Source organism: Pristis pectinata, chromosome 9 (genome assembly GCF_009764475.1).
Source record: "Pristis pectinata isolate sPriPec2 chromosome 9, sPriPec2.1.pri, whole genome shotgun sequence".
NCBI classification, from domain to species: domain Eukaryota; kingdom Metazoa; phylum Chordata; class Chondrichthyes; order Rhinopristiformes; family Pristidae; genus Pristis; species Pristis pectinata.
This window is the reverse complement of record NC_067413.1, coordinates 39488800-39502571: the sequence shown is the minus strand read 5'-3', so window position 1 is coordinate 39502571 and position 13772 is coordinate 39488800. Positions and strand designations below refer to the sequence as shown.

The 13772-nt window shown below is 37.2% G+C and overlaps 1 protein-coding gene across 7 annotated transcripts in view; it reads left to right on the top strand.

The window, feature by feature from the left end:
- Nucleotides 1-13772, top strand: part of LOC127574085 (protein MTSS 1-like) — a 148577-nt gene that overhangs the window by 98770 nt on the left and 36035 nt on the right. For all 7 annotated transcript variants that reach the window (XM_052022739.1, XM_052022741.1, XM_052022744.1 and 4 more), the window contains exons 4-6: nucleotides 5877-5961; nucleotides 6556-6647; nucleotides 7125-7199. In XM_052022739.1, the coding sequence (XP_051878699.1) occupies nucleotides 5877-5961; nucleotides 6556-6647; nucleotides 7125-7199 (252 nt within the window). The remainder of the gene's footprint in view (nucleotides 1-5876; nucleotides 5962-6555; nucleotides 6648-7124; nucleotides 7200-13772) is intronic.

Genomic DNA, 13772 nt, shown 5'->3' with positions numbered 1-13772 from the left:
CTTCCCTGAACTGGAATATTGTGTTAACAAGTTCAGTTTTTAGAAAAATTCCTCCATACCTTTTCAACTTACTACTGTACCCTTCCTATTTCACTGGTATTGGAGCTTTTCGTCAACTCACTGGAATCTTCTGGTAGGTGATACTAGAGCTAGGGGACATAGCCTCAAGATTCGGGAGAATAGATTTAGGATGGAGGTGAGGAGAAACTGTTTTTCCCAGAAAGTAGTGAATCTGTGGAATGCTCAGCCCAGGGAAACAGTGGATACCTCATTAAATATATTTAAGGCACAGTTGGATAGATTTTTGCATAGTAGGGGTATGGGGGAAAAGGCAGGTAGGTGGAGCTGAATCCACAGCCAGATCAGCCGTGATCTTACTGAATGTTGGAGCAGGCTCAATAAATAAAATAAAACTTGCTGCATTTTTGTAATGCTTAATTACAATTTGGACATAAAATGTAGTGAGTTAATTTGGAGAATGTAACTTTAATGTGGTAAAACATGGTTTTTGGAAATGATGCTTACCAACATAGCTCAGCAAATATAGATGTTCTCATGACAATCCGATGTTGTACTGATTTAGAATATTCAGAATTCTTGACTTTATAGGTATGTTAAAACTTTGATAATCTGTTGTATATTGTAGATGCAAGAGAGTACAGATGCTGGAATTGGGAGCAACAATCTTCTGGAGGAACTCTGAGTAGAGAGGCATCTGTGGGTGGGGTGGGGGAGGGATTGTATCTTGTCTAGTTCTAGGCATTGTGATTTAGGTAAGATGTCAAGGCTTTAACTGTGACACAGCATTTTTTCCAAGAATGGAACGTGGAATGAAGATCTTCAGTTTATGTTTAAAAAAAACTCGGAATGCTCCTCTAGGACCAGGCAGAGAAGGTTAAGGGATGATGTTTAATAGTGGAGTTCAAAACTAAATCTTGATAAACTAAGAGTGATTAAACTGGCTGAAGGGATATAATAAAAAAGTTAAGCTAATTGGCAGCGGAGCTTGGGTTTTTTTTTCAACCTCTGTTTTATGATCTGGGAGTCATTGCCTGCAAGGTTAATGGAAGCAGATTCAATGGCAGCTTTAAGAAGAAAATTGGATAAATACATGAAGAGAAGAACATTGCAATACAAAACAGCCAAGTGGGGATAATTGGGCAACTCTTTCAGAGTTACCAAAAATACTTAATTTTAAAATTTAATGAATCTGTGAAATTAGATGGTTAGAATGTTGACCCATTTTCTTTCTGACACAGATAATCTAAATACCTGACAATGCCCAAAGCACCTCTCCAATGAGAAAGATATTTATTTTCTGTATTTCTATTGCTGAGGATGATATGTGCAGAGTAGAGTGCATTGCTCTTTCCATTTCTGAGGCATGTTAAAAGTCCAGAACAAGCTATTGAAATGGAAGTTGTCACTTTCTGTTGTCTGTTTAAAAAAAATCATCTTTAGACTGGGCTTTGGTTCACCTCAACACAGTTTCTTCTGGGTGTTTGGCAGGGAGGGGGAATTGATGGAACACAACCTTTTTATTGTTGGATGATTCCAACTGAATGTAATTCTCTAAGCAGAAGAGAAATTATGCTATTATACTTGCTTTGCTTGTGTTCTTGCATATCCTAAAATGCTTGTTGCCATTTCGTAAGTTGAAGCAAATCCCATTCTCTTACCCTGAGTTCATTGGCTCCTGTTCCAGCATATCCTCAGATTTTAAAATTTTCATGCTCGTATTCAAATCCTACCTTGGTTTTGCTTCCCTCTGTCTATGTAAGCTGCTCCAGCCCTCAGAATTTAGTTCCTCCAGCTTTGACTTCTGTACATTTTCCAATTTCCTTTCTCCCCACCTTTGACTTTAAATTCTCCCCATTAACCTTTCAACTTGGTCCACATTTCTTATGGTAATTGCTAAATTTTGTTAGCATAGCTGTGAACTGCTTGGGGATGTTTTACTTTATTAAAGGTCCAATAATGCAAGTTATTCAGTTAACTAATGTTTTGTCTTGAAGCCTTCACACTCTCATAACATTTTTCAATGTACATGTGGATGATCATTTTTTTTGCTTGTAATACCAGTTGTTTTCTGCCAAATAAGAGTTTTTGTTGTCGTGTTGGCATGTCCTTTACTCTGCAATTCAACAAGTTTATTCCTTCCCACAAAGAATGTTCCTGGAGGATCCAATTACAGAAAGTCCTTAATCAAAATAAAATTATTAATTAATGGTCTTATTTGGAAAATTAACAGTATCTGCACTATTCCATAATGCCAAAGTTGAATAAGTTCTTTGAGCTCAATGGTTGCCGTTTCTTTCCTTGTCAGTCCAGCTTTGGTATCTGCTCTTCATAAATGGTGGGTTACAGTTGTTTTCAGAGGCAAATAATGATTGGTCCACTATAATTTTCAGGCATTTATCCCTTTCAGTTTTGTCTTCTGAGAAGTTTGATGGCAGATGGATGCAATAATGTACCTTGAGATTGGTGCAGTTTGTTTCCCCTGTTAATGAAGAATTCCTAATGTTAAAGATAATTGCACTTACAACACTTAGCTCTGCATTTAAATGAGCCATGTACTCTGAGGTTATTTGCTATTCCACACAATTTCTTCATTTAATAGAGCCAGTTAAAACCAGTACCAAACAATATAGGGGGGTAGTAGAATGTGATGTTTGTTTTCTGATTGTGCCAATGTGATGAGGTTAATTCATCCCCATCCTAACTACTGATGTAGGAAACCTTTTTTTGGATTATAAACAGAAAATGCTTCAAATACTCAGCATGAGGCAGCATCTGTGGAGAGAGAAGCAGAGTTGGTCTTTTTCCTTGCAACTAATAACATTAACATTTGCCACAAGTTAAATCCTAGTTGTCCATATCCAAAGCTGCATTGTATTGGTATAATTCATTGCTGGAGACTCAGACTGCACACCAACATAGAATTCTTTTAGTTCTGTAATTTAGTTCTCACTTGGTATCCAAAGCATTGTGCTGCTGACGCCTGTTTTCCCTTGTCTTTGACACAGTGCTTTAAATTCAGCATTTTCATTCTCTTATCTGCCTTGACTTTCATCAAAATTATTCTCTTCCCCAAGGCCTTATGCAGCGTAAACTGGAGAGAGAATGCAGTTTGCAGTTTTTAGTGAGAATGTAAACTCTTGCACTTTCCCCCAGGAAAATAAAGCAGTGTTAACTTCAATAAGATTGGGGTGCACTCATTCATTAAAGAAATCAGAGTTGAATATGTATCGTATTTTTCCATCAAAATTGGTTGTGCGCATGAGGTATAGGCTTTATGTTCTGTCCTGGTGTTAAAGACTAAAAGTAAGGATAAAAAATATTTTGTACAAAACAATGATGCTTCATTTTGAATTCATATATTTTGGGGCAGCTAGGTATACACAAGAAATAGCGCATTCCTGAATGCAAATATCCTGAGAATTGGAATTGATTGGTATAGGCTTGGAATGACTGTGGAGATGTCAGCACATACTTATTCTATAAAACTAACATTAAGCATATAGATGTACACAGTTAAATGTGGAACTTCAGAAGCTGCTGTCAGAATTTACCATTTCAATGTGTTAGTGGAATTGGTAATTTGACTGAACTTCAACTTCTTGTGCACTATTCTTGCTATATAAGAAAACTCTTTCAACCTAGCTTAATCCCATGTTTGAATGTCCTATTGTTTGTTTTGCTTTCCATAAAATGTTTCTTTTTTAAAAAAAAATTAATGAAAAAAGATGTTTGGCTTTCTCATTGGCTATCTGAAAATGTATCAATTTGATTTGCTGTTTAGTCCTTCTAATACCATCATTATTACTGGATACTGCAGATTTGTTGCAGGTGGGTCCCCATTGCAACTTGGTTTATAAAAGGGGAATTCCACACAGACTGGCTCATTGAAATATTGGGCAATTTTCTTCAAGTTCAGCAACAAGCATTTTCCGTTCCCTGCTGATCATAAAATCTAGCTTATTAGGGTATTATGCAAATCAGTGTTGCAGTTTGAATTACTCCAATCGTTCTCTAGACTGTCCCCTGCTTATTGACAGCTCTTCTGATACTTTTAGTAATTTTAGATTGGTGAACATAAAAGTAGTTTTGGTGTTTCTTTGGTGAATGCATGTTATTTTAACTCTAGATCTACTTGGTTTGATATCAATGGCTGCATCAGTCAGGTTAAAATGTGCAAGGAAGGTGAAATGGTCTGTTGAGTAAATGGTGATGTAGGTTAGATTGGTGCGTTTTTGTATTTAGCATCATCTGCTGGGTGTATTGCCTGTCCAAATTGGAATTTGACTTAAAAATAAAATGCACAACGTCAGAAGAACTCATTCCAGCATCTGTAGTGTCCTTTGTCTTAGTATTTTGAGTTAATTTATTCAACGAGGCAGCACATGTTTCCCTTTCACATGTAAATGAATATGTTCATATGTGGTGGTGTTGCATGGTACTGAACTAATATTAAATAAAGTTCCTGGTTTATTTCCTTGAGAGTTTGGTAATTTCAGCAAAGGTTTCAGTTATCCTCAGGTGAAAGCAAATTGACAGTTGATTCTCCTGATTTGGGTCCTGAATTGTTCTGGAAATGTAGAATGTGTGCATGAGCATACGGTCAAGTTTTCTATTTATCGAATAAGCAGCCAGAAGTGGATTTGGAAGTATTGTGATGTAATCATAATATTAGGCTATACAATGCCCTGATGACTTATGGAAACAAGTGTTGTGAACCTGAATATTTGCATTGATTTTATCAAACCTCTTCATTCAGCTAGATCATAGCTGATCAATATTTACATTCCTTTTAATTGGTTACATATCATTTAATCCACCTAATTAACAGAAGTATGTGAATGTTCTGAAATGTTTAATTTACCTGGTCTCAACTACTGTTTGTATGTTGAGCCCATCATAAGCAATAAGGTTGTAAAATGCATGTCTTGTTGATTGGCACACATGCATGCAACTTTCATCTGTCTGATAGCTGCTATGTTAATGAATTATTAACAATGGGTTGGTACGTCTTCCAGTGAAATGCTCTTTTAGTGCTTTTTTTGGTCAACCACTTCCATAAGTTTTTGCATTGTGAAGCAGTAAAATGTAGTTTCAGATTTAACTGTGGATCTACCACAATGTTAAGGAAAGCCCATCAGGGCAAATCTTAGAAAGCTGCTTAAGATGGATGACTACTTGTGCAGCCTCCTGGAAGCCTGGAAGAGTGACTAGTTTCTTAATGCTTTGGTGCAACCCACTTCTTATAGATGGATGACTTGTTTGTTACACAAGACTATCGTCATGGTGGGACTCTCACCAAAACATCAGAGCTTAGGTTCTTTTGGGCTCTGAAGAGTTCTTCATTCAAATTTTGGTATAGAGAGAATATAAATGCCAAGTAGAGTAGCCCAAAAGTTGCACAAGAATCTTCAGATTACTTCTACATATGTTTTGGCCACTAACAGCTGCCATTATTTATGACAGGAAATAAATGTTTTATTATTTACAAGGAAACATCCATAATTGTTTGATTGGGATGAATATTTATGCTACTTGCATTTATTTTTGTTTTGCAGTATACTCTTAACTCAGTTGTTTTGCATGAATATAAATCTAATTACGTAGCTAAATTCCAACATTTTAGTTTGGTAATATTTTAATAAAAAGTTTATGTATAATTCAAACAGCCTTTAAAATAAAAGCTAACATTCCAGTTGTAAAATTGAAAGAGTCCATGCTTCAGAAAGGCTTTAATTTAGATCTCAAAATAATGAAAGGTGTTGAAGCTGAAATATAAAAATATTGGTGTAACGTTAAAATCATATTATGTCTGCAAAGAATTGTAATGATTTCTTTCCCTTTTTCTATCTGTTCAGGTGCAACAAGAGAGATTGGTTCAGCATTAACCAGAATGTGTATGAGACACAGAAGCATTGAGGCTAAACTTCGTCAGTTCTCAGCGTGAGTTATTTGGCTTTGTAAATGTAGAATAATGTCACAAATTAAAATAAATTGGTTTTCTTTTAATTGGTTTCTTATCTACTTGGGCTAATTATAATCTTATAGGTGATCCAATTATGCGAAAGTTTATTCAGAGATAAAATTTTGAGTAAAACCAATGAGCTCAATCAGCTGACCCAATTCATCTTCCACAATTTTGTTTGCAGACTTACCAGCTGGCATCAAGTTATACGTTGGAATATCTGGTTGGACACAGGCCATTCTTGCTTATGACCAGCCTTTTAATTACCATTTTAAAATTTAATATCTTTTTTCATCTTAAGTTGTTGTGCAATATACGGATTAAAAAGATATCGAAAGGAGCACTAATTTCAGATGTAGTATATCATGCATGTGTTTTAATGCTCTGAGATGTTTAACGTAACATCAATTAAATAGTCCTTTGGGGGGGGGGGGTGCGATAATGGCGAGCAGCGTGTTTATTGTCATTACAATACATGCCTTATAATGTTCTTACAAAATGAAATGTTGCATTCTTCTTTGTCTAACAAAGCAATTGCCTGTTCTGAGCTAAATACTGTTTCATTAATCTAGAGCTTTGATCGATTGCCTGATAAATCCGCTGCAGGATCAAATGGAAGAATGGAAGAAAGTGGCCAATCAGCTCGACAAGGACCATGCAAAAGGTACACTTAACCAAAGATTCAATGAGTTATGGTATAATTTGAACAAACGATTATTTAAAAATGAAGTTGTATTTATTAAACAAAATCTGCAGCAATTTACTCTTGTTTTGCAAATAATTGAGAAATATAAATGCTTTCCTTGGTGAGTCAGTATTTATTCTTGTTCAGGGGGAATATTAGTGGCAGACAGCCAGGAAGGTGCAGACGTATCCAGCTTATTTTGTACACAGATTACAAATTGGTCCTGGTTTACGATAAAGTAATGCTTCCTACCTTGAAATCTTCTCTCTTTAATTATGGTAAAGCTATATTGGTATAAGTTCAAAATGTATTTCAGATTTGCTAAATAGATTTTAATGTGTACTCTTATTAACCTGATCTGTGCTGCAATAATTTTCCAGAATATAAAAATTGTTGCAGTAGGTGATGCAATATTGCAAAATGTAAATTTTGACAGTAGTTTCCTTTTCTTTAAAGAATATAAGAAAGCTCGTCAAGAAATCAAAAAGAAATCATCTGATACATTGAAACTTCAGAAAAAAGCAAAGAAAGGTACTTGATTTCAAAATGGCAATTTGGCTGTTTCTTATAAACAGTCAAATGTTTAATGTTGGGTTTATTTTATTAACTGCATTGATTTTGGACCAATTCTTCCATGCACATTTATGGTATATGAAATTGTGAACATTGAAATCCAATTCATATTAACACAGCCAGACTTTGATAGACAATAAATAATCAATTCACTATATTTTTTTTTACAGAGGAAAAAATATTGATTTGGTTGATACAGGAGTGATCAAGTTTGTTCCTACTCATTTCAAAAATAATTGCAAATATTTTTTCTCTTTAATTTTTTCTCATAGTCACATTTTATAAGAAGCATATCACATCTTTTGCTTGGGTGGTAGCTGTGTTTTCTGTATTTTGCATTCTTTTTGCATGATAAATGACATGCCTCATTGAAAATCCTTCAAGTGCTGAATAATCTCTGCTGTTTGCACTATACTTTTCTCTGCCATTCTCCTTAAGAACATAAGAAATAGGAGTAGACCAGTTGGCCCCTCAAACCTGCTGCTGATCCAAGCCTGGCCTAGGCACCACTTTTCTGTTTTCTGCCAATACCCATTCACTCCCTTGTAATTTGAATGTAAGTCAGTCTTTGCCTTAAATATATTGAAAAAACTTGGCCTCCCCAGCTCACTGGGGTAGAAAATTCTAAATTTTCACAACGCTCTGAAATAAGAAATTCCTTCTTGTCTGTCTAATACGGGTAACTCCTTATTCTGAAAACATGCCCTTTGGTTTGAGAAACCCCCACTAGGGGAAATATCCTCTCAGCATCCATCCTGTCAATCCTTCTCAGAATCTTTTGTTTCAGTAAGCACACCTCTTATTCTTCTACACTCAAATGAGTATAGCCTCAACTTTTCTTCAAATGTCAGTCTCTTCATCCCGGGAATCAGTATTGTGTATCTTCTCTACATTGCTGTTGTGAAAGTACATCCTTAAATAGACCAAAGCTGTATGCAGTACTCCACTTGTAGTTTCATCAGCGCCTTATAATATTGCATCAAAACCTTTTTACTTTTAAACTCCACATCTTTTGCAATAAAGGTCAACATTCCATTAGCCTTCCTAGTTAAAGCACCTATATGGTAACTTTTTGTGTTTCGTGTACTAGGATACCCAGATCCCTTTGTACCATAATTTTGAATTCTACTCCTTTAAATAATTTGCTTTTTCTTTGTTCCTTCCAAAATGGATAACTTTAAACTTTTCCACATTATCACTTCATCTGCTACCTCTTGCCCACTCATTTAAGCAACCTATATCCCTTTCCAGGCTTTCTGTCGTCATAACTTGCTAACTTACCTATCTTTATATAATCAAATTTGACCTCAACATACTTGATTCCTTTATCCAAGTAATAAATGTAATTTGTAAATAGTAGAGGTCCCAGCACTGACCCTTGTGCTTCCCACTAGTTACTGATTACCAAACTAAAAATGTCCCATCTATTCCAATTCTCTGTCCATGTAAGAGTATTACTCCCAAGCCCATGTGCTCTTAACTTGTGCAGTAACCATTTGTGGCATCTTATTCCATGGCTAGTGGAAATCTAAATACACTATATCCACTTGTTTCCTTTTATCCAACTTGTCAGTTACATCCTCAAGGAACTCTAATTTGTCAAATACACTATCTTTTGTGAAACAATGTTGACTCTGTTTGATTGTCTTTTGATTTTCTAAATGTCTTGCTATTACTTCCTTCATGATGGATTCCAGCATTTTCCCAATGACAGATATTAGACTACCTTCAGATTTTTGTCGCCATTCTTTCTTTAGTAGTGTTATATTTGCAGTTTCCCAATCCTCTGAGACCTTCAGAATGAATGATTTTTTTATAGATTATACCAATGCATTCACTGCCACTGCAGCCACTTCTCTAATATTCCATTATGCAGGCCAGTCAAGTTCAGGAGACTTGCCAGCCTTTGACTTGCCAGTCCCATAAGTTCGCTTCGTATGTATTTTCACATCTATTCAAAGGAAGCGATTTAAAAACAAAAATGCCAAGTATTTCAAAATTTTAATCCTTGACTACAATTTTTTTTTGTTTTATTGTTTATGGGGTGTTGCACATTTATGCTTAATTTGTTGATAACTATATTTTGGTCATGCACAGAGTTTATACAGTATCTGTTGGATCCATTGCCTCATTTGTCCAAGGTTTTACATGTTTTCTAATGCGTATTATGATAAAACTATAGCTGCTTGGTGCATACAATTTTCTTGCAAAGCCAACTCTAGAGTTACCTTTGCTTTGCCCAATTCTAAAATCAATTTTTGAAGGGAAACAATTGGAATTAAAACCAAATTTATGTTTCAGTTTGCACGTCAAAACTTCCTACATATTATTTCAAGTGCGTTATGTACTTAAGTGTTACATTTTCTTTAATGGTTGACCATATCCCATATCACAAGACTGGTATCAAAAACGTTTTCAAGAATTAAAAAAAAAACATACAGAATCTGGAAATATTGAATAAAATATTTTTGGAAGAATATACTGTTTTTGCCATTCATAGATCATATTTTTCTTTCTTAAGCTATCAGTAACAGACTCCCCAAAATTTCTTGAGTTTCTTTTGAAAGGCAAAAGGTAGGATGTGTGTTCCATTTTGTAGAATATAATGTTTGAAGGTTTTGGATGTTTTCCATTTTTGATTCTTAACCACATTCCATCTCATCAAAAACGTTCCAACAGAGTTTTGGTCTGTGGTACCTTGCAGGTAAACTAAAGACTCTTGATAAATGTCAGTTTACAGAGTTCTTTGGTATGATATGTGGAACAATATTGTGTTTATCTTCAACTTCTAAAATGTGCAGCAGAAATTCCTGCTTTGATTTCACAATAGAAGTACTTAATTTCATGAATATTGTCATGAAGACAAAGACATTGGGGAAGATTATCCACTCCCTTTTAAATTTCCTGTCTTCTATGTCTGGACCATTGTCTTCCAGTGTATTAAAGGGGGCAGACTTCTGCTGCAAGGCCAGCTCTTGACTCATAAGTAGTATGGGGCCCCTCCAAGTGAAAATGGCCTGCTGTGCTGATGTGATGGCAGAACATGGCCCAGGTTCAGCAGACAGATTTCCCATGCTGCTCTGGATTCTTTGAAGGCTCCTTTGGTGCAGAGCTATGGCTGGCACTCTAAGTGGAAGGCTGTGCTGCAGACTTCAGTCAGGATCAATTCACTTACAGGCACATCTGGTGCATCCATGTCTTTGGGTTTGGCAGTCGCTCTGGATCAAGAATTATTTCCACTCTGGTTTTGTAGCTTCCAAAGTGGTTAACAAGGGCAGTTTTGGAACTGCAGACTCTTCCACATTGGGCACATGACCTATGAGAGAGCAGCCCAGGTGGATTGAGATGGTTGTCTCCTTCTTGCACAGTCCTCTCTATACTCCCCTTGCATGGTCTTTAGGTTCTTAGTACCACCCCTAATGCTCTTCCACTTTGAGCAGTCATGAGCCAGAGATTCCCAGGACTTGGTAGGAATGTTGCATTTCGTCAAGGCAGCTTTGAGTACACCTTTGAATCTTTTCCTCTCTTTGCCTGGCAACCGCTTCCCATGATAGAGCTTGGAATAGAGTGCCTGTTTCAGGACCCTGGTTTCAAACTGTTGCATTTGAATTGTCCATTTGAAGAAAATGCATTGGAAATCTGTTCAGTTTTGGCTTTAATTCTGTAAACTTCAAGATCATGCAGTTTTCAGCTATAAAAACAAATCTTGGTGTGGCTTATTTTTGTACGGTTCAATGTGTGCTTTTTGTAGCATGAGATAAGAGTAACTTTTGCAATTAAACTATTTGCATGAAGTTGCAGTTCAGGAAATCTCCTGTTTTCTTGGCCCTTCATAAAGTCTCCTCTTTAAGGCAATATTACCAATGATGTAAATCTTGCTTGTATTTCTGATTCTTTTTCCTACTGCGATACCAATCTTTAGATTTTAAAATAAAAATGTTAGTATAGCTTCCTTTCAATGTACTGAATTGGTTTGGCTTGCATTTGTGTTTTTAAGCCAAATTAAGTAAGTGGGTATTTTAAGTCTATATCAATTTAATAAGTTAGCTTAATAAATAGAGGCACAACAGGTTGCCTCAGATCAATGGAATGTGCACCTTATGTTATAGAGTTCCATTTGTCCTGGGCAATCACAAGTGTAGGAAACATCCATTTGGAGAAGCTTGAGGTCTTGCTTTTTGTGCTTGAACAACAACTGATGACATTGTAGTCCATGCATGAGGCTGACTGTTTTGTGGACAAGATGGCATGACCAGCTCTTGCAACAAATTAAGACAGGAAGAGAAGGACTGAGTAACTACCAGAAGGATAGAAAAGGAGCAGAGAGTTATATTTGTTCTGAATACTGATGAGGAAGAAGATTCCCCTGTGGAGTGCAATTGGAACCAGGCCAAAAACTCCTTCTGCCTCTCTGCTGTATGGTGGGGGAAGAAGGGTCAAGAGACTAATGGTTATGAGGGATACCACAGTTAGGGAAGTAGGAGCAGCAGGCGGGCATTGTTGTGGTAGTGAGTGTATTGCCTCCCTGGTCCAGGTTCAAAACAATTACTGTTGAAGAATTTTCTGGAGGAGGCAGATAAACCATCATTGACCATGATCCATATTAGTACCAATGATTCATTAAACTAGGCGAAGGTGTTTCAGGGAGAGATTAATCAACATCCGTAATGGCTACTCAGTTTATTTTTTATACAGTTATCATAAATCTAACATGAATGCATTGTATTTGTATTTCCAACCTTTATTCTTTTCCTGTACTCTAATTTCTTAAGATTACTTAAACTATTTTCTGATGTTTTTAATCAGTTTTTCTTTCCTTTTGTATCTGGGCACCAGCTTGTCTACTTGGATACCAAAGACTCTTTTGGTGTTTTGCCATTTCAGACTCATGAAGAAACTGTTTTCATTTGCCCTGGACCCAGAGTTAATTGCCTCGTACTTCTCCACATTGAATTCTTCAACTCTGCCATGGATTTGTTTCCTAGATTTATCCTGTCCCCTCCATACAATTTACTGTTCCTCCCGATTTAGTTGTTACCTGTAACTCCTCTTCCTTCATCCAAGCAATCGATATTTATGAAAAGTTAAGGCTCCAATAGATGACTTTGCAGGTAAATTGAATCCCATCAATGAACAGCTTTACTGCAGCCCAGAAATGGCTTTGCAACAGCACGTTATATTTGCGTCTTATTCCATCAGTTGGTTAGGGGCTGGGCAGAAGGCAGGGAATGCAGTGAAGGACCAAATTAGAAAAGAATAATACAGTAATACACTACAGAGCAATCCCACTCAGTCCATCATTCTAGCATCAGGTTTCTTGAAATGGCCTTCCCAGATTTTCCCACACTCCTGCTCTTTGCCCATAGCCAGATTTCCTTTTGGAATTTTTCTATTATAGTTGAATCTTTCTTGCCACCTTTACTGCCAATGAATTCCAAATCATGATCATTCACTTACATCATTTTGCTTCTCCTTTCTGATCCTTTTCCCAACTACCTTAAATCTGTTCTTTGTTTACCAGCTTTCCGCTACTGGAAATAGTTTCACTGTTTATCTTACTGAAACCCTTTGTAATTTTAAACACCATAAAACAAAAATAGAAATTTGATGTAAATACTTGGCAGGTCTTTCAGTGGAGAATCAAAGAGTTGATGTTTCAGGTCAGTGACCCTTCATCAGAGCTGGAGAAGTAAGAAAACATGATGCTGGAGGAATTCAGCAGGCCAAGCAGCATCTGTGGAGAAAAGCAGGTGGTCGATGTTTCAGGTCAGGACCCTTCTTCAAGACTGAAGATAGGAAAAGGGGAAGCCCAATATATAGGAGGGGGCAGAGGGGAGAGCAGATCCACTGGGAGGTATGCTTGGTGCCTTTTGCAGGGAACCCACCACCAAGCTTATCTTCCCCTCCCCACTCCTGCCTTTCGCAGGGACTTCACTCTCCATGACTCCCTTGATCAGTGCTCCTACCCCGGGGACTTTCCACTGCCCCTACCATAGGTGCAACACCTGCCTCTACACCATCTCCATCACCTCCATCCAGAGACCAAAACAGTCCTTTCAGGTGAGACAGATTCACCTGCACCTCCCTTAATACCATCTACTACATTTGATGCTCCAGGTGAGACCAAATGCAGACTAGGTGACCATTTTGCAGAACTCCTGTGCTCTGTCCATAACCATGACCTGCATCTTCCCATTGCCAATCACTTCAGCTCCCCCACATTATCACAGATATGTCAGTCCTTGGCCTCTTCCACTGCCAGGAGAATTCCAAGTGCAAACTGGAGGAACAACACCTCATTTTCCATCTTGGAACCTTGCAGCCTAACGGCATGAACATTGAATTCTCCCACTTTAGGTAATCCCACCCCACCCACCCCCCCACCATGCTGCTTCTCTTCTTCCCTTTCCTAGCCTTTTTTCCTCTCCCTTCTTACCTTTTACCCATCCCCCAGTGGATCTGCTCTCCCCTCTTCCTCTGCACCTGCCTATCACTATCTCTTACCTGCATCTATCTAATACCACCCTGTGC